Genomic DNA, 24,037 nt, shown 5'->3' on the forward strand with positions numbered 1-24,037 from the left:
CCCCGTTGTCCATATGCTAGGGTTGAACATGTTGCATTGCCAGAGCCTTGGGTCATCTTGTGCTGCCAGGTGTAGTTATATGGGCCTTCTGTGATACAGGCAGAGAGGAGGCCATAGAACAGGATGGACCACTCCAACGTCTTCTTCTCAGCTAGCAGAGATGTAGCCAAAATCTCTGCATGTCTCACTGGGGCTGCTTGCCACTACAGGCAACACTGCAGTGTCACCACGCAGCACTTTCAAGCCTTCCTGTGTGGCCATGAAGCAGCACCATGAAACACTAGATTGGTAGCTCCTTGACCTGATCTTTTTCTCCTGAAATTCCAATGACTGAGTTAGTTTGGGCAAGATGATCCAGCAGCAAAGGCTTCAGCACTGAACTCTTGCTCCCCTGAGCTACTACCCCCTGTCCCCAGCCGTGTCTGAGGGCTCCTTGGAGATCCTTTCCATGGGCAAGCTTGCTTGGGAGGACAAACTCCCCAGTCACCACAGGCTGGAGGCTGCAGAGGGGATGTCTGCTGGAGTTCATGTCCACAGTGAGCACAGTGGGACTGTACTGGAGCCTGGTTGCCTGGCCCATCTCTCCAGGCTCAGTGGTGGTGATGGGTTGGGACATCTCCCCCCTTCCCAATACAAAGTGATGGGTAACAAGGGACAAGCTTAGGAGCTGGTGGTAGCCCTTCGAGAATGGGTGTCAGAGTGAGCCCCTGCACAGGGCAGAGGGGACACGGAGGCTGGGGTGAAGGGGTCCTGCTCCCCAAATACCAGCCAGTAACACTGGTTACCAGCCAAACTGCTCCTGCCCTGGCTTTGGTGCCTCGGCCTCAGGCTGTGCTCCTTCACTTGCTCTCCCTCGCATTCCTCCGGGAGCTGATCAGGGCTTGAATGACACCCCAGATGACTCTTTGCTATTAATTCCTGTGAACAGAAAGGGCTCCTTGTTCTCCCAGTCCTACTCTCTGGAGGAATTACAGGGGCCAAGGCAGCGGGCTGAAGCCTTCCTGACTTAACCCTTCCACCGGCTCCCCAGGAGCTTCCCTGCAGCCAGAGAACTGCCAGAGGGTGAAGATCACCCGGGTCTGCTTCAGCCACCCATTGGGGTCACTCAGTGCTGCTATAGCCACAGGTCCTGTCAGGAGGGCCCCCTTTTCTGGTTGTTCTGCCCAGTCTTGTACAATTCCCTTCCTCTCCCCTCTGGGCATCTCTCCTCTCATGCAGATGAAGAGCACCCTCCATTACATCACACACGATATGCCAGACTTCATGTGAGAAAAGGCAAACCTCATCCATCCCCTTCTCCCCTAGCTTCCCACCCCTTCAGTGGTGGTCCTACTTTTGGGATCCTACTTTTAGAAGTAGACCTGGCCTCTCTGGCAGGAGATGATGGGGTTAACGGACAGGGAGGCTTGTGCCACCCATCAAAGGAGTTAGCAGACAGATATGCTTGCCCCATTCCTCTTTGATCTTCCCAGGCCCGAGTAATGCAGGAAAATTGTCCCATTTAGCCATTACAAGCTCTCACCATGCCCATGAAACACTGAGCTGTCCAAGAAGACAGGACAGGAGCTGCCTGGGGTCTTTGCAGGGCTCAGCAAAGAGCTCAGCTCTTCTCTCTCCTTTCCACACGGTTTTCCCTACACCTCCTCTCTGAAGCAGCTGGCACCATAACCCACTGCTTTAAGAGCACAGAATGCTGCTGAACATCATCTCCTGCTTGGCTGCATCGAGGCACACACACCAGCGGCAGAAGTGCTGTGGTTCCCTGCACCTGCATCCCTCACCATGCCTTCCTTGGAGAGGGAACGAGGTTTCTCCTGCTCCAGAGGCAGGTGAGACTCTGCAATCATGTCCCAGCCCCAATCCCAAACAAGCTTCCCAAGGACTCCCATTCCGTGCTGGGGTGATAGGAGCATAGGGCCATACGCTGATTGGCATCATCCTGTTGCACACAGGGATGACAACTCCGGAGGAGGGCAGCCACCGCAAGGTTTCTTTAGCTGCCCCATGCAGGACACTGGGTTGACAATGACACTGGTCAGGCAGCAAAGGACTCCAGGCATCGCCTGCCTTTTGGATCCCCTGGTACCCCATGCCAAGCAGTCCTGCACACCCGCTGCACATGGCTGTCTTGTAACCGCATGGACACGGTGTGGTGCTCCCAAAACCAGCTCTTTGCTTTCCCTGAGGGACACCACAACACTTTCTCCTTGTGCTGCCTCATGGGCATTCAGTTCACATCTGGCAAGGTGTACGACTGCTGCTGGGAGCATCAGTCAAAACCAGTGAGGGGTGGTGAAGCCCGGAGCCCGGCAATGGTCCCTGTGCCCATCTCCCTGTTGGAAAGATGCCTATAGCACACAGCAAATTGAAGGGTTCTTTGGAGATCACAGCTGCCACAGAATCACAGAGGGTAACACAAACATGGGCTCTGGGCACTCTCTGCTCCTCCTGATCATGAAAGCAAGCTACAGGCTGGGAGCCTGGAAGGGAGGTCGTGACATTGGATTGGTGAGGAATTTGAAGAGAAGGGCATGAGGAAGTGGCGGAGACAGGGCTGGGCTTGGGTGCTTCGGCAAAGGGTACATCCTGGTCCTGACCTCTCACAGGCTGCTATCAGTCAAGTCCCATGATATCTCACGAGTCAAACCAGCTGCAGACCCAGAGGTTTTCCAAGCATTATGGTGGCCTCTCCCTTTACTCCTCCCCTGTTTTCCTTGGAGCATCACACACAGGCGATCTTCAAATAGATAATAATCTTTCGAACCTCGCTATTTTTCCAGTTCTTTCCTGACTTGCTGTGTGGATGGTTCAGACAGTCACGTGGCCATACCCTCACGAGCCTCCATTTCCCCCCAGGACCGAGTAACCTGCTTCTCAGCTATTTTATGGTCATGCTGATCAAGCGTAATAGGGCCTTGTGGCATCTCCACACCAAAGGGGACATGCAGTCCTCACTGGGCATGTTGGATACACTAGTTCTGGACAGGGCAGCAGGACTTCGAGGAAGGGTCAACTATCCCTGCCGACCTTGCCATGACTGCCTGGGTTGCCCTGTCCTCTCCCTTTCTCACTCCCAGGCCACCACAGGACTGGGCAAATCCCTTCAGCTCTCCCTGCACCACAGCTCGGGCAGGGAGACATTCCCCCTTTCCATCAGGAGGGCTGGCCACCCTCCTCTTCCTCACCGAACCCTCCCTTCCAGCTTCATGCTGGTGAAGATGCAAATCCCACGTGGGAGCCAGGAATGGCTGAGGGCTTGGCTTTGGCAGTGGAAATCCATCTCCCCTCCCCATTAAGGAGACAAGAGGAGACTTCTGCACCTCCCTGTCCAGCTTGATGTTGGGATGATGCTTCCCAACGCATCATGGCAGCACAAGCCCCCACCAGTCTGCCCAACATGGGCAAGTAGGCCTGCATACGACCCCCTCCAGCCCCCAAATCCCAAACCTTGCCCCCCCTCTCCCCCCTCCTGCCCCTCACTGCCTCGCATGCCCACCTCCACAGGAAGGGGATTTTGCACAGAGGCTGCGGTGCCTGCTCGTCCATCCCAGTGGCTGTCCCCATCAGGGCCACTGCCGCCGCCTCAGCTCCTCCTGGCCCTGGTGTCCTCTCCCGTCTTTGGGTCTGGAGCAAGCTGGACGCTCTTAAAAAGCCTTTTTTTTGTGTGTGTGCATCACATGATTGCCGTTCACCTGTATCCCGAACAAAGACGGAGCACTGTTTGAGGCCCAAACAAGAAAGACGGAGAGGGAAAAGGGGGGGGGGGGTGCTGGGAAAACTGAAGGGGCCGTTGAGAGCGCGGGCACGTGCGGGAGAAAATCCTTATCAAACTCCCAATTCATGGGTCTCCCTTTCCCTCAGCACACTGTGGGTATTGTTTGCCTGGGGTGTGTGTGTGTTTTTGGCTGTGCCGTTCCCCCCTCACTCCCCTGCTCTGACGCTGGTTTACTGTATGGAAAGATTTTGCAGGGATCCCCTCCCATTTTCCCAGGCAGTCCTGGGACAATAGCAGTGCTGTGCCCCTGAGCTGGGCAGGGGACAAAAGCTGGCCCTGGCTCTCATGCTGGGGATCCTGCTGCAGACAGGCCTTCCCCTCCCTTACTCCTTACCATACACGCATGGGATGGATTCCATCCAGCAAAATCCCTCCCCAGCAACATCAGTGATCCCACCATGGTGGTGAAGGTGTCCCACCAATGTGGTCCCCTCATTGAAACCCCACCTGTCACTGCAATGATGCCTTTCCTATTGCCCTTTGAGCAGTGCGGATGCAGGGGCACTCCATGTGGTGGGATGTTGCCACTTCCCACACACTTTTACCCTTCCCAACATGGCTTTATGGAGGAGAAATCACATACTAAGGCCCAAAGAATTCATTTCAGAGGGAATTTGTGGCTGAGTAAGGTCTCCAGCTCATGAACCACCTTCACTGGTAGATTCTCCATCTGCAAAGGACTGTCCCTTTTTATGAACCTGGAGCACCTCATCCACAGTTGAACAGAAGGGCTGGAAACCTGTTATATCAGTATCTCCCCAGGGACCAGTCATTAGGCAGACTTGCATACAGAAAGGCCACTTCTGCAGTGTTAGCTGATGTGGCCAGCGGTGGCTCTTGGAGGGTCCTGGTCTCTACAGGGGACTCTTAGGGGACACTGAAGGAAGAGACAAGCCACCGCAGTGATTCCTGAAACAGGGATGGTCTCTTCTACTTCCCCTCTGTCTCCTCACCTCAACTGGAGAGAAAGCATCACACCTCTTCCTGCGGCAGCAGAGGTGCATTTTCCACAACACTCTCCTGCATCTGCCTCTTCACTGCACAAGAGAAGAGATGACACGTGGAGAGAGGAGACTTGGAAAAGGATATACAAGTGATCAGTGCTGTGAGAGGGAATGAAAACAGGGAAAAAGGCACTACAGGGAAAGAGTGCAGAAAGGAGGCAAAAAGCAAAGGAGACACGAAGCAAGAACTGAAGAAAGGCAGAATGAAGGAAAAAACCTTTCCTTGCCATTTAAATGTGAGGAGACTGAGGCTGCAAATTGCAGAAGTTGCGTAGCTAGTACAGGGGCTGCTGAGGATGTCCCTGTCTGCAGCTCTTCCAACATACCATGAACAGGATCTGCCTCCTGCCTGGCAGTTGGCAGCAGCCCCTGATGGGGATGATGAGCAGTGGGACAAACACCGGTCCAAGCCATGTGGGTTGCTGAAACCCCTGCTGGGTTTGATCCCATTCTTGCCCCATTGGGAGTGGTGGGTCAGACACTTCTGCTCACCCAGCCCCCGTGGGCAAGCAGGAAGATGTAAGCCCCACCACTCACTGTGCACTCTCTTGTTCTCCCTGCAGTCTGCCAAGAGGCTGCTGCATTAGAGTATGACTGAGCAGGCTGGGAAGCTCCTCTCAGTGCCCTGTAGGGCTCTTCTATCTCCCAATGGGGATCTTCTCCATCAAAGCGCAACCTTTAAGCACCTCTGCCTGCTGGATGTTGATGGAATGCAGCCATTCCCTCTCTGCTGTCTTCAGTAAAAACTTCTCACTGGGCTCTAGTGAGGTTTTCCCTGCAGACATTCCATGGCTTCAGAGCTTTACTTACTCCAAACAACAGCAGACGGGCAGGGAAATGGCCCCATGCTGTCAGCCAGGTCTGCAAGGGCAGCTGCCAGCCCCCACGATTTGCTGTAAGGGCTTTAGCTCAGTGCTCAGCACCATCCTTTGGACCGATTCCCCTATGCTTCATGTGGTTTTGGTGGGTCTTTCTAACACAAAGTTTCTGGAGAGTAAGTACCAGCCACAGGAGCTGGAAACGCTCTTGTAATCCCTTGAAGCTGGTTCCTGGGTCACATCCATTCATCTCGTTGTGTTTTCTGATTTAGCACTGAAGCATTGTGAGGTTGGCTCTCCAGCGAGGAGCTGGGGCAGGAGTTGGGTTTATCGAATTGCTCACTGAGGAGGACCCGGGAGGATCGTCAGATTTCTTGTGACCTCTCACGGTTACAGGGTTGGTATTGGTCTGTACCAGCCCTGGTGATACAGGAAAGTGAAGAAGCCAACTACCAGAGGCATCCGGGAAGGAAAGTGAGCTAGAAAATGGAAGATGTGGTGACATCCTAACCCACTGAGTACTGAGATCCTCTACATGTCCCAGTGCACAACAGCAAAGATGAGTGAGTGTGAGTCCTTCTTATCCAGAGACCTTCCTTTCCTCATGCAAGACCCCACATTTGCCTTCAGGAGCAATTCAACATGTTGGAGGAAGCAAAGCCTTGGAAAGACCCTGCTGAAACGAACACGTGATGAGCCCATCCCTTGGGTGCAAAACAAGGTTCAAACTGGCATCCACTGTCCAGCAGCACAGTATTTTCCCTGGACCTGATGTCCTCCATCCTCAGGCTCCTTCATCCCATTCCCCAACCTGCACACGAAGTTGTGAACGAGGATGCCTTTTTGGCAACATCTTGACCCCAGGGTCCTTTGGCCAACTTGTTGCAGCACAGTGGGGTCCCTACGAGACTCTGCGACAGGGACCAGGGCCTCATTTGGCACATGGGGGCACACCAGACCCCTCTGGAGCAGGGGGAAGAAGAAAGGAGGGAGAAGGACCCCAGTCCTGGGGTGCACGCTCATCTCCCCAGACCACCCAGACCCCTTCCAGCACCCCACCACTCAACCCCCAGCACCATCCCTTGGGTGCACACGCTGCCGAACACAAGCAGCTCTCATGAAGAAGCCGGCACCAGGGGCAAGCGGGGAACATGCCGATGGCCGAGCTGGAGTTGGGGGCTGCCTGTGTCCCCTCCCCGCCGTCCCCCACCGAGTGTGCTCTGGCTGTGAGGAGCGCTTGGCTCCACCTTCCGCCCTTCCCTCCCCCGGTGCTAAGCAGCAAAGCCAGCGAGAGGCATCCAGCCGGGGTATTAGTAAAAACCAAGCTCCCTCTAGGAATGGCACTTGCCTGAGAGCCTCCCCGCGCCGCGCGCCCCGACGCCACCGGGGCTGGCAGGGAGAACAAGGGGGCCATTGGAATACAAATCACAGCCCTCGCAGGACCTGCCCGGCACCCCGGCCAGCAACGTAAGTCTCTACCTGAGCCCGCTCGCACAGGCACACACCTTCGCTCCTGCTTCTATCCCCCCTACTCCTACTTTATCCAGTATCCGCAGTGAGGGTCTGTGTCACCCTCTGGAACTGGAGGGATGGAGAGCAGCCCTTGCTCTGCTGTTTGCCAGCTAAGCCAGAGGCACTCTTCTCTAGCCCTTCTTTTTATCTCTTCCTAATTTCTTTCTTCTTTTTTCTTTTACTTCTGGATGGGGGGGGGGAGGGGGGGGGATAGAGAGGCCTTTATTTTAGACTGTTTCCTTCCCCAAGGGGGGAACTTGCTGCAGGGCAGCAGGTACTTACAGAGGTGACTGCAGACAGAAGGAGAGAGGAGGAGTGTGTGGGGCAGGCAACCCATAGCCCAGGTTTGTCTCAAAGTTAAACCTGGTTTGTGTTTGTACCTGTAAATATATATATATATGAATGTGAATATGTACATGCAGACATGCACATAGGTGGGGGCAGGTGTGCATGCAATGCAGATGTATTTTAAACCTTTGGTTTATGAGCTGCAAGAGGAGGGTGAGGGATGGGGTGTCCCCACAGTCGGGATCCGGCATTCCAGGTGTGGATCCGGAGCCTGGGCTGTTTTCCTGCCCGGTGCTGCTGCCTGCTCAGCTTCTCTGAAATCAATCCCTTCTGGTTTATGAATACAGTGCTGGCGCTCTCCCTCCCTTACCTCACCCTAAACACCATCACAAAAAAGGGGCAATTCCCCACACAAGTTTTGTAGCTATCCCGCTATCCCACTCCCTGTGGGGAGCTGTGCCTGGGCAGGATGGTCCATGCTACTCTCTTCTCAGGTCTCCAACCCTTCTTATCCCTCTGCCGCAGGCCCCTCCACACGTCAGCTTTACATGATGCAGAGATAGGGAGTGATATCCCAATTAATCAGGGGCCCCAACCCATCCCAGCCCCTATGGATCACGGGTTCTGCGGTGTGCACGGCAATTGCTTTGCTTGCGCTTTTATTGAGTGGCCCCTGCCTCCTTGGTCAGCTCTCCAAAGACCCTGGAGCCCCTTTCACATTTGGTGGTTGCTTCTCCTTTTCTCTCTTTCTCCCCCTCTCTTTCTTTCCTTTCTTTCCTTTGTTTTTGTCTTCCTCCCTCCCCTCCCCAGTGGGAAGAAGGACATCAAGAAGGAAGAGGAAGAAGGGCTCGAGCGCAACCATGGCTGACGACCAAGACCTTTCAGAGGTGGAGATGAGCCCCGTGGGCTCTGAAGACCACCACTGCCTCTCGCCAGGACCCTCCATGGCATCGGACAACTCCCCGCACCTCACCGGCTCCGGGAACGGGGACATGGGGAAGGTCAAGAAGGAACAGCAAGACTCGGAGGCGGACGACGACAAGTTCCCGGTGTGCATCCGTGAGGCAGTCAGCCAGGTGCTGAGCGGCTATGACTGGACTCTGGTTCCCATGCCCGTCCGGGTCAATGGAAGTAACAAGAGCAAGCCCCACGTCAAGCGGCCCATGAACGCCTTCATGGTCTGGGCACAGGCTGCCCGGAGGAAACTGGCTGACCAGTACCCGCATCTCCACAACGCCGAGCTCAGTAAGACCTTGGGGAAGCTCTGGAGGTAAGAGCGGGCAGGCGGGAGCATGAGGGCTGAGGTTTGGGGGTGTCCCAGAGAGACAATGGTGGTAGGTGGAAGGATGGAGACTTAGCAGGGGCTCCTTGGTGGTGATGGGGCAAGAGTGGTGGCTGAATGTGTGAAGGTTTCCCCAGCGCAGCTCACCTCCATCCTGGGTAGCAGCCCTTTCCATGTGTTTCCCACTAACTTCCCTATTGTTCCTGATCAGGATGCTCTTGTCCAGGTCCTCTCCTGCCGACTGCCAGGGGAGATCTTGTTTTCTTGGCTCACCTTCTCTGTTGGGCCAAGTCATGCACTAGAAAGAACCAGGCTGAGCCCCATCCAATTTAATGCACTGGTGGCTGCCTCAAGCCTATTTGAAGTTGGGTCGCAATCCTGGGGTTATTTTCTGCACAGCACCACAGAGCAAGCAGGAAACCAAGTTACAGTTGAGAAGGAAGGTCAGGGGAAGGGAGCCAGGCGGTCAGAGCCCCCCACCACTCCTTCCCAGGACAGTCCCAGTTCCGGCAGACAGTGCAGGTGCAGCGAGATGGACAAGGAGAGACCCTGCTAGAAAGTGGGAAAGCAGGAAGAGACCTGCAAATATCTGAGTCTTAGCAGGCTCTCTTGCAACATGCTGGCTGAAACCATTTCCCTTTGCACCTGGTGAGATGCGCCCCCTCTTGCCGGCACACACACGCTTGTCCTTCTGGCCCCACCAGTTTGTTGTGCCCATTTTCATCCCTGGATCTTTTACATACCTTCCCCAGCCTGCTCCTTCTTCCTCTACAGACCAACAGGCTGCCTGCACTGATCGCAGCTGGCCCCTGGGTGTGCAGAGAGCCCATCGTGCCCAAGCCAAGTGCATCATGCTGGCTGTGCCACTTCTTTCCCTTGTGGTGGTCCTTGCTGATAACCCCACCAATCTGTTACAGACACTTTCTTCTGCAAGTCCCCAGCACCGTCCCCCTCCTTGCATTGCACCAAGCGGCACAAAAGGGTCCCCTCACTCTCTCTCCTGCCCTGACAGCATCTCCTGGAGGAAGCCCTCAGCCTTGGGTGGGCCAAGACACATTTTTCTAGGCAGAAGCAAAACACACACCCCATCCAACGGCTGATGCCGAGGTCTCCCCCTGACTTCAAATGTTCACAAGGAACAGAGGTCTAACTTCTCCCTCTGCCCACTTACCCTGACCAGCCAGCCTTAAGTGTAACTCCAGCAAAGGGATTTCTTTGTGAAGCAGAAGGCAGGGTGTGATTGCAGATGTCTCCTCCGTTGCTCTTTCCCGCTTTGTTCCCCATTGCCTTCCCTTCCCCTTACCACTCTGCTGCCTGCCTTTGGACTATGAAGCTGTGCTGGAAGGGGTACATGTGCAGGGGGAACCCACCCTTTTCATTCCCAAAGTGTTATTTTAAGGCATTGCTCCTTTATTGCAAAATATTGCCAGATTTTAGAGCAACAGCCTTGCTCCAAACTTTGTATTTCCCTTGAAAATACAGCAGAGCAGTGAAGTTCTCCTTAGGTATTGCATTCAGAGTGCAGGGAGATACAGCTCCCAGCCCATGGCCACATTCATGCACCCAACTCCCTCCCTGCTCTCAGGGCACGGTTACCACTACCGGATGCATGGGACTCGGAGCAGGGGGACAGTGCAGCTGGACAACAGTTTTGATTCCTTCTTGCTTCTCAGGGAGCATGACTCAGGCAGAGAAGCTTGTGGGCTCAGGCCTGGGGTCGTTGCATGCTGCAGAGTTTGCCAGGCAGCTGCTTTGCTTGAACACATCTCCTCTCCGAGTGTCCCTAGTGCAAGCTATGGCTCCCTGAGCTGTGTCAGCCCCAGTGGGGACCATGCAGCAGAGTAAGGTGGCTTACGGGTGCAGGCAGTGTCTGGCCGGGGTAGGACCATGTGTGTGTCTTTCTGTGAGGCTGGGGGAAATATCAACCAACAGAACGCTGGGGAAGGTGTTCCAAAGGCTACCAGGGTAGTAGACCTGTGGTCTTCCAACCACAGTACAGTTGGGTCTGCACTGAGGTTCCCACTGCCCACATCTATGCTGTCCCCTAAGGTACGGCTCCTACACATGGGTACAACTGCGAGCAGATAGGTTTTGCTCTGTATTGCTTAGTCCCAAATATCTGATGAGGGTCCCTGCAAAGGGCCCTGGATGTTTGCATATCCTCACCCTTACAAGGCGACCACCCAAACCCTGCACTGCCAGTTGCTTTGGAAAATGCAGACAACTCACATTTCCACACAGCTGCTCTGGGCACGTTACGCAGAGGGACAAGTGCTGGTGAGCATGGAGTCTGCCTGCAGATCAGCATTAAACCAAGCATGCCCACAGCATCAGACTGACCGATAACCCCAGTGCTGCCCCATTTGTACCTCTGCAAAACGGGCTGCAATGGCCCAGCTTTTTATGGAAACCCGGCATTTGCTTCGGCTCTGTGCCACTGCCATGTCCTCCATGGGCTCCAGTCCCCGCTGGGAAAGGCTGCAGGACGTGCTCTGATGGCCACACCACCCCCAAGTGCAGTGCCAGGGGGCTTATGGCCCCGTACATGTCCCCCCAGTCTGTTCCAACTTAGGGTGTGTGAAGGGTGCAGTCGACAAACCGAACATTGACCAAAAAGGATGGTTTCTGTGCTCGGTAGTCACAAAATCTCACCTTGGCTGCTTTCCTTCCCCGGGGTGGGACAGGAGCAGCTCTCAAATGGAGGCTGGCTCCTGAAAATGTCGGCATGACTCTCAGCCAAGATGCCAGCCAGCACCACCTCCAGGGCCGAAAACAAGAGAGGCACAGGAAAAAGAGAAGGAAGGCTTAGCAGGGGGGAACAAGGGGACCCAATGGAGGGCTATTTGCTTGGGGATGGCAGCACACAAGCAATAACGTCACATCCCCAAAATCCAGTGCCATGGACGTGCAGGAGAGCCTGCCTGGCTACCTTCTGCTCACAGCTGGCCCTTGCCTTCTCTCAACTCTGATGCCCAACCCCATCACCACACTGACTCATCAGCAGCTGAGTCCCAGCATAGGGTCACGTCTCTGGCTGCTGCACCGGTTGCCATGCAATGCCAGGAGGCAGCAGGGGAGGCTACCAGAGGTGGGAGGACAGATTTCAGCCCTTCTTTCTCCTCCCAGAGCAGGGCACTGGATGGTTGCCCCTCTCCCCTCGCACTCGGTGTCGGGGAGGGTGGTGAGGGCTCCGTTAAACCCCATGAACGGCTTTGCTCTGTGATCCGTAACTTCTCTGCTCGTGCGAGATTCCTTTCATTATAGCCTGTGGGGTGTGGGGGGCAGGAGGGGGAGGGCAGGAAACAAGTGAAATCCAAATCCCCCCAAATCTCCTGGCCTTTGCCTGCTTGCACCAGTTTCACTTTGCTAAAGCCGATTTGAGCTCTGATCCCAGCTGGGGGGGAGGAGGAAGCAGGCAGCTTTGGAAAGAAGGTAAGGGTGTGGGGAGTGGACTTGTCACTATTCTGCTGGTGCCACTGCCCGTGGCCTACAGCCCTCCTGCTCCAAGAGAAGAGACCTCTCATGCTCCAAACCAGAATCTCATTAGGTTTAGCACCATTCATGTTGGGCATGCAGGAGGCCCTTAAGTGTCCTGGGTTGCAACGCTGCAGGTTTTGCCTGTATTCTCCATCTCCAGTGAAAATGAGACATTCTGCAAGGATGAAGGTTTTCCCAAGGCAAAGTTGCCTTCCAGTCCACAATGCCTACAAGGGTTGGCCATGATGTCCCTTTGGAAGGCCATCTGGAGCAGCACAGGCTGCAGGATTAGAGCACTCTGGGATATGTGGGCGTAGTGTATGGTGGCAGGAGGGAGACAGGAAAGCTGGTGTTGGATTCTCGGTGGCTCAATTGCTTTAATCTCTGGGATTAAGACAGTGGAGGAATGTAGTGTGTGGCCACAACCTGCTCAGGCTGCCTGGACTGAATCCAGGTCAGCATTGTAATGGGCTCCAGCCCATGCCATACACCTCTGGCTGCCAGCCGAGGGGATGCCCATGGAGCAGGGGGAAAGGGAGTGCTTAGGAAGCAACCCAGTACTTGCTGGCAACCCTATATGCTCCTTGAGCCATGCCTCCCCTTCGTCTTCTTTCAGGCCAGTTCAGGCCTTTTTCCTCAGCACCTACAGCTTAACGAAATTGGTCACATTTTAGTGCTAAGGGCTTCAGGGGCATCGAGGTGCTAGCGCAACCCCACTGCCAGGTAGTTCTTTTGCTAGGGAGAAAAAGGCGTGGACATCCCATAAATGGAGGGGGTTTTGCCATTTGGGAGCCCTGCCATTCCTAACAGCTGTTGGAGCTGCAAGTCATGGGAAGATTGGTCCCTTCTGAGAGCACTGGTTTCTGGTTGGAAGCAGGATGACCTTGAGTCAAGAGTATTTGAGGGGAAAAATCGTAACTTGAAACTGAAGTGCTTAAAGCTAAGACGCTGCTAGAGGCTTGAATAATGAGGCTGATCTCATCTTCAAGTGCTCTGAGCCATCCTGGCCACATATTTCACCATTTCCGTGGAAAGCCTATTTTAACTAGAACAGCCCATGACCTGTCAGGAATAGAGAGAAGGAGCTTATGTTTCTGCAGTGCTTTTCATCCAGAGACCAAAGCTCATCTGTTTCCATAAGGCTAGCAATGTAGCAGCTAAATTTTTTACAACTGCTTGGCTAATTTCAAGAAGGGCTGGTCCTCTGTGGTTCATCCTTTTGCATTATCCATGCCTAAGGTGAGCAGAAGCTCCAGGAGCAGCAGAATGCACTAGCTTCCTGCTTTGAAGGTTTCTTCAGTTTCCTCTTAGGATAATGCAAGATGCTCAAAGGCCCAGCAACCTCCATGCAGCAACAGGGGTACTGGGAAGCCAACACCATTTGCTGCCACTTGTGCTCAGCAGAGCCTCAAACTTCAAGCAGAGCCTATGGAGGGGTGGGAGATTAAACTGGAATATATACAGTATAAGGAAGAGCAGGAGACACGTGGGAGGCAGGACCAGAGGTAGCAAGGGTGTGCCACACTGCCTTAGTCCGAAGGATGACCCCAACTGCTCTTAATTTGTCCAATGTCCTTCAAAACAGATATTCCAGCCTTATTTTACACAGCTATAAAAGGCTGCACTTTGCTTTTGGGCAATGTAAGACTGGGTGTTGAACTGACTGAGGTGAGAAGCATCATGCAGCTGGTGCAGGGGGACCCAGTGCTGGCACTAACCACTGTCAGGGCTTAATAATTAACAAGGAGGATGAAAATATTGTCATCTCCACTGGAAACACCTCCAAGCTTTCCCTGTTGTTCTGGGAAATACCCTCAATGGGGCAACACCCTGACATCTGGATTTACACACTGTGTCCCACGATGCTGTGTATAGATGGGGGAGGGCTGCTGACATACCTGCCCTTCTCCTTCCCCTCTTCTTTATCACCTTGGCCTCTGCAGGCTGCTGAACGAAAGCGACAAGCGGCCCTTTATCGAGGAGGCGGAGCGGCTGCGGATGCAGCACAAGAAAGACCATCCTGATTACAAGTACCAGCCCCGCCGGCGGAAAAATGGCAAGGCCACGCAGGGTGAGGGTGAAGGCCAAGTGGAGGGGGAGGCCGGTGGGGCTGCTGCCATTCAGGCCCACTACAAGAACGCCCACCTGGATCACAGGCATCCCGGCGAAGGCTCGCCCATGTCCGATGGTCATCCAGATCACTCCTCAGGTGAGTCTCAGGTCTCTGTAATCCTACCGACAGGTTACAGCCTACTCAGAGGCTCACAACAGACAAGTCATCAAGGTGAAAGTCTCAGCGATGTGGTTCACACCTTGCTCGTGACCCAACAAACTGCTGAAGCCAGCGGTATAGGGGCATGCTTGAGTTTCACGGGTGCTTGCATTCCTCTGGTCAGGCAAGGTATTGCTGCACTCTCCTATTTCTTTCCACAAGATTATAGAAAAAGGTTTGGTTCTGGCTGGCTGCTTCTCTCCCTCCACTGAAGTCTCCAGTCCAGCAGTTGCTGGCATACTGGGGGGAGTGGAGCTGAGCTGTGTATAAAGCCAGGCCTAAAGCAGTAACTCACCTCTTTTCTCTCCTTCCTCCTCAAAATGTTTTTCAAGTTGCAGGTCAGAGCCATGGGCCCCCAACACCTCCTACCACCCCTAAGACCGAGCTGCAGGCAGGCAAAGCCGACTCCAAGCGAGAAGGGCGTTCCCTGGGGGAGGGGGGAAAGCCGCACATTGACTTTGGCAATGTGGACATCGGAGAGATCAGCCATGAAGTGATGTCCAACATGGAGACCTTTGATGTCAATGAATTCGACCAGTACCTGCCGCCCAACGGACACGCCGGCCACCCAGGCCATGTTGGGGGCTACGCGGCAGCGGCAGCTGCTGGCTATGGCCTCGGGAGCGCCCTGGCTGCGGCCAGCGGACACTCTGCCTGGATCTCCAAGCAGCACGGAGTCTCCTTGTCCACTGCCACCTCATCGGTGGTGGACTCCAAGGCCCAGGTGAAAACGGAGGGGTCTGCTCCTGGAGGTCATTACACCGACCAGCCCTCCACCTCCCAGATAGCTTATACATCCCTGAGTCTGCCCCACTACGGCTCGGCCTTCCCCTCCATCTCCAGGCCACAGTTTGACTACCCAGACCACCAGCCCTCGGGACCCTACTACAGCCATTCTACCCAAGCCTCTGGCCTCTACTCGGCCTTCTCCTATATGGGACCTTCCCAACGTCCCCTTTACACTGCCATCTCTGACCCTGCACCCTCCGTGCCACAGTCCCATAGCCCCACACATTGGGAACAGCCTGTGTATACGACTCTCTCCAGACCATAGGGAATGGGGAACAGTGACCGAAGCAGCGACGGAAAGGCTCCAAAGAATCAGCACAGGCAGAAGAGCCTCCGAACTCCGAGGTCACTCAGTGCCATGCAGCCACCAGAACCCACTGAGTATACAGAAGTGCCTTTCTTGACCCCGGCTATCGCTGGCTCACCCGCCTAGAGGAAGGTTTTTCGTCCTTTCGCCCTGTACCGATTTCACGCACGCAGGCCATGCGATTGGCTTGCAACACCTTATTGGCCTTCTAGATGAGAAGGATTCTAGACATGGAGTGACTGGTCCATGGTGGGTTTTGCTGTGTTCACCCTGGACTGTATGATGAGAGAGACTGTCCTTCCCCTCCCCAGACTGCTCCAGGGAGTTAGCAAGTGTTTCCAACAGGCCACAACGGCCGACACTTTCTCACCTGCTGCAGGTGAAGGGTGGTTGCTCAGCCTTGGTGAACTTGTTACGCGACGAGTGGTGGGGAGGATGGCATGGCCGGCTTCCTTGTGATCAGTGTTGTGCAGCAGTCCTGCCTAAGATTCACACATGCATGAATCTTGAACTTTGTTGGAAGACCAACCTACGCTTGCTTCCCTGCTGATTTCCACAGCTGCATCCTAGTTTTAATTCCCACCTCTTCTCTCCATCTTGTCTCTGTTTAATCCCACACTCTTTCCTGCATGGAAATTTTAAGTCTTGTCTGAACAACACACAGGACTCAGGAACCCTAGTGTTACCCATACCACAGCCCGCGTGTTCATGTATGGATGTGCAGAAGTGGGGAAGGACCAGTGAATCACTAAGGTGTTGTGGGTGAATCCTCCTTTTTTACAATTACTCTATATTGTTCATTTATGTCGGGCATTTCTGGCATTTCAGTTTTTTCTAATCTCTCCCGTATCCCAAACAACCTCTAGACAAACTTTGTCATTGCTCTTCCATGTCTGACTGTGCACTGCCTGAAACGAAGAGACACCAAGAAAGCTAACTATGCACTTGCCAACACCACAAGTCGAGTCCAACACTCTCTTTGAACACCCACTCAGGCTGATGGGCTGTGCATTCCCATGTGTTTGTTCATCATGTCTTCCACTCAATAGCTCACTCCTACCTATGCTGAAGCTGGAAAGATACTCCTGCAGCTTTAAGCAAGGCAGATATGCACCCAATCTTGGACGAGTGTAAAGAGGAGAACCCTATTTAAGTGCAAAGGAATTCGATTTCCCCTTTAGGTTTCAAACTGGAAGCCACCAGCTCTTGCAATCAGATCAAGTTCTTGTTTTCAGCCCAACACCTGTGGACAGCCTGCTTACTTCTTTGTCACCTCCAGGACTGGAATGGTTTGTCATGCCAGGGAGTGAACTGGCACAAAAGTTGCTGCAGGAAAAGATGACTCCTGGCAATTGATCACAGAGACATGTCGTGAGATCTTCCAATGGATATTCCAGTCTAGAAAGACAAAATACTCTGACCAAACGTGGACTGTGATCGGTACCACTGTACCCCTCTGCTGATATGACTGTCAGATACCTTTCCTGCCTCCCTTAGCTATGGATGACTTATCCTTGTGGTGTCTGAAAAGATCACGTAGAATGTTTGCTCCTTGTACGCATGTAACCTCTTCCAGCCCTGTCCCCTTATTTATGCAAGTAGCACCTTCCTCTCCCAACCTCCCTTTCCCCAGTCTCTATGCTGTCCTAGCACCATTAACTCTGCATTAAACATATGGAATAATAAACTTAAAAGTTTCATTTTCATGTGTCTGGGTTTTTTTGACCTCTTTCATGCAAGCCTCTGTTTTTTTCCCTGGTAACTGTATGGATGGGTGATACCACCACCACCACATGGATCCCGTGCACAGCCTCCCTCTGCCTGTCATGAAAATGATAGAGGCAGAATTCTGACTGGCTTTATCAGATTCATGGAGAGGAAACTCCTCTTCTGTTCACACCCCAGCTTCAGTCATTTCTTCTGTGAGAGATGTTGTAGCACTTACTTCTGTTCTTCAGCTAAGATTCAGCACATGTAATTAAGAAGACCACTGTTTTGCATGTGCTTAACCCAAGAATTTCTTAGTGTGATTGTTAATGCTCTGCAGAATAGGAGTGTGGGGTTTCTTGTCTTGTTTCTTCCCTCATCACCAGGCAGCAGACAGCACGCTTTCAAAACTCCCAAACTCCAAATTTCCCCACAAATTCAAATTCATACATCTTGGAAGCAACCATTAATTTCTCTGTAGAATCTCAACACCCTGGCCTCATGCCTTCCACAGATGAGAATCTAAATACAAATGCTCATACACAGTATATTCAAGAATAGATGTATACACCTTCTTACTTGTTGAAGAAGACATCCTGGGTGTAAAGCCCTGGGAGGTTATCTGAAGATATTTGGAAGGAAAATGTACAGCAGATTTTAGTCTGCTTAAGAACATCTCTCAAGGCCAATGGCAGTAAGGCAGGATTCCAATTAACACACACATTCCACAACAATCATAAACTGATTGGAAAGAGTTTCAATGCTGATGCGTGTGATCCATCCAGTGAGTTTGTGTTCACTGAAGGCTTTCTGGGTGAGGAGAGTAAGCAGGATGTCTAGGAACTGTTGAACATGTTCAAAGGTTTTTAAAACTCACACCACTATTTGGATGAAGACCTGTATAGGGCCAAGAGCAACAGCAGAATAGCTCAATGCATCTGAGGAGGGTGATGCCAGCTGAAGAGCTCCATGCAAAACAGGACTGTGGCCATTCACTGGAGAGGAGGATAAATCTCTACCCACAAATTACAGACTGTGGGAAGAGTCCCGAAGGGAAATACTGCATCCCTGAGCAGGTCAGGAGCATGTGTGGGAAAGAAGGGAAGCCATAGTGGAGTTCAGAGGCAGGAGAGCTGATCACAAGGGTGGGAGAGAGAAGGGACATGGTATCAATGAACAGAAGGGCAGGAAAAGAAAGGTATTAACTCCACACAGGTAGCCTTCTCCAGCTCTTCAAAAAGCAAATGCAGAAAGAAGTGAGGGAGCTCTGCCTCAACCATTCTCTAATGGAAGGGGATGCCTCCTCTCATCTAGGAGTGTCCTAACAACTAGGACAGGACTGAGATCACTGCTGGTAACAGAGGGGTTAACCACTCCTCTTGCAGCATAAAAGGAGCTGGCCCAGCATCCTTCCCTATCCCTTTAATCGTATCTGATACAGATGCAAGGCTGGGGAGGGGAGGCGGGGGGGGGGAAACAAAGAAGTCATTTAAAAAAAAAGAAAAAAAGGACAAGAAAACGACCCCCGCGCTCCATGGCAGACGCCAAAACGATTGCACAAAGGCACCATTTCAGGGCTGAAATTTCACCGCACCAACGTGATTAAAGGATTCCATGGAGGGTGGGGGGAGAAGGCTGAAGGCCACAGTGCTGCAAATTAACCTTTTCTTGGTAAGGATGGCCTGCACCAGGAAGGATTTGTGGGCCTCCCAGGCAACCCCCTTCCCACACCTGCAAGCATCTCCACATTCCCTTTGACCTGGGACCCATTCAGCTCTGGCATTTTTGCCTCCAAAACCAGCCCCTCCTGTGCACACCAACAGAGGAAGCCTGGACTGTGCTTTTAGAGGGATCAGTAAGAGAATGACATTCATGGTTGGTTATATGAGCCGAGCTCCCAGGCAGGTGGATGTGCACTCCCTTTGGGACATGGATGCTCATGTGCAGGCACCGACTACACACACAGTATGGAGAATGCACATTTTATATAGACACACAAGCTTTAACACAAAGTAGTTGAAAACATTCTTTCTGAAACAGCATAAAAATTAATGTAAAGCAGAAAGCATAGGTGAGGCGCACCTTCCCCCTTCTTCTCCTTTAAAAAGAAAACAGAAATTACAAGACCACTTTTTAATATGATAATTGTGAAAGACTTGGCCCAAGAGCTCAGATCTTCCTCAGGCAGAGTGAGAATCTTGGAGCACACAGATAAAGAAATGAAAACTAGGTAGTGGCTGCCTGGAAGCCCTTGCAGATTGTAATGCATCCACCCAACTCTTGACTTAAGCATATAACCTCTCCGCACATCAGAGATGAGAGTGCAGGCACCTGAAGAGGACAAATGACTGATCTTCCATCATACTACAGATTAAAGGAACTCTAGGATTTAACTACACTTGTGCCACTGTAAGAGCCACCAGAGTATGCACAACTGAGATGGCTGGAGAGCACACAACACACCCAGGACCATCAGTTCCAGTGTGTGTCAGAGAAGGGTTGTATGAGGAGCAAGTTCAGCAACAACCTACAGCTGCTGAACTGGTGGGACTGTGAGTGGCGACCGTGCTTCCGGCTGGGGCAGTGCCACTGAAAGGGGATCCCCACTTCTGATAAGCAGCAGGAGCAGGGGAACAATAGGCGATTTGATGAGAGCTGCTCTACGATACTCCTGAGAAGCCCCACAGCCAGCTCCAGCCAGAGAGGCAATTGGGGGTTTCCACAGCAACCTGCTGAGGGCACAAAGGCCCAACTGTCTAGAGGGAAGCAATGGAGGTGTCTCAGCACTCATGTTTTAAGAAGGGATGGGGTGGAAGGCTGGAGTCTTTCTGAAGCCAAAGTACCTGCAAGAGCATTTTGTACAGCAGGAGGCTATTGGTCCTATAACCAGGGAGGGGCAGTGCTGAAGGAAGAGGAAATAGTTACTGCAGTCCTGAGCCTAGCTAACAGTTAGGCTCAAGACTGCACCTTATCAGGTGAAAAAAAAGCTGCCCTTGGCTTCCAATCTTACTAACACACCCCATGACACAGACACAAATGATGACCAAACTGGTAGAGAGAAGTAAGAAAGTCTTCTCTTGGGCATGTAAGACTGAGATGGAAGAGAAGGCATGAGGAAAAAACCACAAAACACATTTAACTTAAAATAAGGGGGTGTGTGTCATAATTTATTTACATAGATATAAACAAAAATAGAAGTATCTCTAGAGAAGGAAAGAACCAAAACAATAGCTGGAGGCTGCTCAGTCTGTGATAATTAACTCATCCACACCCCAGTCTTCGTAGCTCCCGTCTGGTAGGTAACGACGGATGATTATGGGGATCTTGCGGGCTCTGAAGGGAGGACAGAGATGTGAACAGAAATGCCAGAGCATTTGCACTGTACCACTTGAGCCAGCAATGGGAAATGGGGTACTTAGTAGCTTCAGTAAACTCATGAGGTTTAACTGAGAGATCTGTGTAACAACAGTGATTTGGCATTACACAACAGGGGGAGGTCCCACTCTTTGCACCTACTCTTTCGTAAGTGCAAAGCACTGAGCACTGTTAGACTCAAAACAACCGAAGACCTACGGGTCAGCCCTCCATTGCTAATGCAGGACTTGAGCCCTGTGATCTGAATACACTATGAGGCAGTATCAATCACCTAATACAGATATGGGGGGGTGGGGTGTAGGAAATCATAAAGGGACTTGAACAAATCCACTTTTTGTTTGATGAAAGATTTTTCCCCACAAGATGCTACAAAAGTAGAAGAACTGTGAGAACCTTCATAACAAACTAGTATTCACAGACTATTTTGCACCCTGAGAGCATCAGTTACGATTTAAGAAGGATACATGCACTAGGGACTATTAAGGCACCACAAGCTGGTACAGCTGAGGTAGAGCACAGCGTCTGCTAACAGTGCTTCCAATTACAAAGCAAAAAAAAAGCTAAATAGAATTAAACTTAACAGAAATAGACTTAAGTTAGCAGAATGCATCAGACAGTCTGGAATCTAAGCAGAGCATCAGGTTTCAACCATATCAGACTTGAAAAGTGATACAATTTCATTAGTGACCACACTCCGGTTTTTCCAGTAGCAAAGTAGTTCCCTCATGCCGAGAATTACAATGGGATTTTGGCACAGAATAGGATGCCACTATACTTTTGTCACACTCTGACTTACTGCTAGAGCTCACAATCAGACAGTGACCAAAACAACTCTGGCTGAGCTTAGAGATCAGGAACATGACCTGGGGAGTTTTTTGGCAATGATAAAGGGAGCTGTAACAGATGTAAAATCTGTAAGAGCAACTGCAATGCACTGAGACACTGGGGGAGCAGAGGGACAGTTCAGTTCAAGAACAGGAAGGTCCCTGTAAACATTGCCCATTTGCTCTGCTCAAAGGATCCTTGCATGTGATCCAGGTCACTGACCATGGAAGACAACTGCAGGCCACCTGGGAGCTCTGCTGTGGAATGGTGGGCCTGTAAGTGATGATCCAAAAGCTGCCTCTGCTACAGTCAGAAGGGATATATTTATGTTTCTGTAAGCAGGGGATGTGCCTCCCCACAATAAGCCAAATGTACAAAGGTGTGGGAAAAGAACACTCTTAAGAGGGTCTCCACACCATCACCCCAACCCTTATTTCATTTCTTGCCAGTACTTCATTTGAACATAGGTCTGTTCAGACAGCTGCTTCAAATCAGTTCCTTTCAGGAAATTACATTGATTCCAGAAAGCTGAGGACCTTGGGTTCTCATCACAGAAATAAAGAACACCTGGATTCCAAAGTAAATAGGTGAAAGCACTCATATCATCAGTGCTTTGCATGAGCAGCTAGGATGGAAAACAGCAGATGCAGGGAAGTCCCAAGGTGAAAAAGGGGAAGGCAACTGTAGTGCTCACTGTTACCGAAAACAAAGTATATCAATAGCAGCACTGTTATCGAAATCAATGCTGTCTTGGAATAAGCTGCTAAATGCTGGGATGAGAAGACCACTGGTTTTATAGTATCAATACACTCACCACCAAAGTCTAGGACTTACTTGAGCTCTTTCATGGCAATCAGCAAGGGGTCTGTCTCTCCTTCCAACTCCACCATCACAGGGGCACACATCCTGGGACACAACATCAGGAATCATTAGCTGGAACATCAACAATCATCAACACACAAAGGGGTAAGAGGGACAGCTAAGGCTTTGGGGGGAAATGAGGAGCTGAATTTAGGATGCACTCTACTTTTAGAAAGCAAGGATTAAGCATTTTGCAGCAGCAGCAGCAAAGGAAGTTCACATTATGCGTGGGTAAGGCCACTGGGGGCTGCTGCTGGCCAAAGTTCAGCACTGAAGGCAGAATATGTAGGTGAAGCAGAACCAGGGGCCAGTGTTCTGGATTAAAGACACAGCATGGGCCCATCTCATCTCCCCCATTTTTCTTGCCTTCCACCTGTTGAAGGAATGTGCACCAAATAGCTTTACAGAGTGCACACTGTGCAAAGAATAGCTCAGTAAAAGAAAGATGTGATCACCACCTGTGAGCCTCTAAACAATGTAGAGGAGAAGCATCATTCTGAGGATGGATATAACCAAGATGAAACTCAGAGATGTGCTTTCAGACAAACCTTGCTGCTAATAATCCTGCTCATAAGTTGGTTTTTCAAAAAACGAAACTTTGTGATATGCATTATTAAAATAAGTCTAGGCAGGTAAATGATGAAGTTGAGAGCAGCCAGTCTTAACAGCACTTAGACTAAGGTTTAAATGTTACTGATTATAAATGAGACCTTACCAATTCAAATACTTGAAAAAACCACAGCTTGTCACAATGCAACTGCACTTGAACAGGTTTCAGGTTGCTTATTTCATGCTCAATTCCTATGTCTCTGTGGTAGCAACTGCAGATATTCTGGAGCATCCCTTCCTCCAACACTGGCTATTGCAAACCAGTTCTGAGCTTTCCAGCCCACACTGGCTCCTTCAGAAAAGCCAGAAACCAGGTTCTGCTTGTCACATTCCGTACTCATTTTGCCTATGACCTAGAAAAGTTCACTGCAGCTGGTGAATACTCCCACCTCTAAGCACAAGTACCACACTCTCGGCCAAGAAGAGATATAAGGCCTTCAAGTGCAACTAGGAGCTCCAGCGGTGATCTAGATGGTGATCTGCAAGCTCATGTAAGAGACCATATGAGACCTGGAAGTTAAGGAAAGAGGATGCTCAGGATACGGAGGGAAATACTCACGCTATCTGGAGAGCGCGTGTGCCCAGCACTCTGGCTCGCTCATACTTGGTCATATAGGGGGTAGTGATCCTCTTCTGGTTCGCCTGTTGCCGCTCTCCGGACGGCAGGATCTCCACGTTCTCCTGTCCCTCCTGCGAGAAGCACACCAGCGCTGCAGCACAGCTGCGCCCATCGCCGCGGCCCCACGGCGCTGGCAACACCCCCAGGCCTCCCCAGCCCCACCGACCGACCGCGCAGACGGGCAGAGCGGGGCACCCACCTCCTCGGCGTTCTCCAGGTCCTCCAGGCCCTCATCCTCCTCCACATCGTCGAAGTCGTCCCCGTCAAAGCTGCGGGAGACACACGCACGTCATGGGCCGGGTCGAACCGAGCCTGTTTCCCCCCAGCCTTGCTTCTGCCCCTTTCCCTTCCGCCTCCCTCCCGTCCGACCCCGCTCTCACTTGTCCTCGTTATCGGACATGTTGCCTCCCCTCAGCCCCCTCTCCCGGCGGAAGTCAGGAGCCACATCCGGGTGCTCGCCCCGACGTTTCCGGACGTGCTCTGGCGGCGCCGTTGCCATGGCGACACTGCACGGCGC

General features: G+C 52.0%; 2 protein-coding genes across 3 annotated transcripts; one reads left to right on the forward strand and one right to left on the reverse strand.

Annotated features, from left to right (window-relative positions):
- The first annotated feature begins 6,905 nt into the window (after positions 1-6,905).
- Positions 6,906-17,230, forward strand: SOX10 (SRY-box transcription factor 10). 2 transcript variants are annotated; one of them, XM_031049968.2, is made up of 4 exons: positions 6,906-7,064; positions 8,208-8,667; positions 14,100-14,365; positions 14,761-17,230. In XM_031049968.2, the coding sequence occupies exons 2-4, from the start codon at positions 8,258-8,260 to the stop codon at positions 15,480-15,482; spliced, it is 1,398 nt and encodes a 465-aa protein (XP_030905828.1). In that variant the 5' UTR covers positions 6,906-7,064; positions 8,208-8,257; the 3' UTR covers positions 15,483-17,230. The 2 variants fall into 2 exon arrangements, with proteins under 2 accessions (XP_030905828.1, XP_005150416.1); XM_005150359.3 differs by having other exon boundaries at positions 14,767-17,230.
- A 3,135-nt stretch (positions 17,231-20,365) lies between these two features.
- POLR2F (RNA polymerase II, I and III subunit F) lies at positions 20,366-23,974 on the reverse strand. Its single transcript, XM_034063277.1, has 5 exons — positions 23,901-23,974; positions 23,720-23,789; positions 23,461-23,591; positions 22,266-22,337; positions 20,366-20,564 (listed from the first exon to the last, which is right to left on the reverse strand). Exons 1-5 carry the CDS (start codon positions 23,918-23,920, stop codon positions 20,474-20,476), a joined length of 384 nt encoding a protein of 127 aa, XP_033919168.1. The 5' UTR covers positions 23,921-23,974; the 3' UTR covers positions 20,366-20,473.
- Between the last annotated feature and the right edge of the window lie 63 nt (positions 23,975-24,037).

The sequence above is a fragment of the Melopsittacus undulatus genome, chromosome 5 (assembly GCF_012275295.1).
Source record: "Melopsittacus undulatus isolate bMelUnd1 chromosome 5, bMelUnd1.mat.Z, whole genome shotgun sequence".
Taxonomy (NCBI): domain Eukaryota; kingdom Metazoa; phylum Chordata; class Aves; order Psittaciformes; family Psittaculidae; genus Melopsittacus; species Melopsittacus undulatus.

What these genes read in the sequence shown, in the direction of transcription:
- SOX10 (XM_031049968.2), top strand. Translation starts at nt 8,258, where the DNA reads ATGGCTGACGACCAAGACCTTTCAGAGGTGGAGATGAGCCCCGTGGGC. An exon ending in ACCTTGGGGAAGCTCTGGAG is followed by an intron (nt 8,668 to 14,099) that starts GTAAGAGCGGGC and finishes TGGCCTCTGCAG; the next exon opens with GCTGCTGAACGAAAGCGACA. An exon ending in TCATCCAGATCACTCCTCAG is followed by an intron (nt 14,366 to 14,760) that starts GTGAGTCTCAGG and finishes ATGTTTTTCAAG; the next exon opens with TTGCAGGTCAGAGCCATGGG.
- POLR2F (XM_034063277.1), bottom strand. Translation starts at nt 23,920, where the DNA reads ATGTCCGATAACGAGGACAA. An exon ending in ACCTGGAGAACGCCGAGGAG is followed by an intron (nt 23,592 to 23,719) that starts GTGGGTGCCCCG and finishes TGCTTCTCGCAG; the next exon opens with GAGGGACAGGAGAACGTGGA. An exon ending in ATTGCCATGAAAGAGCTCAA is followed by an intron (nt 20,565 to 22,265) that starts GTAAGTCCTAGA and finishes TCCTCCCTTCAG; the next exon opens with AGCCCGCAAGATCCCCATAA.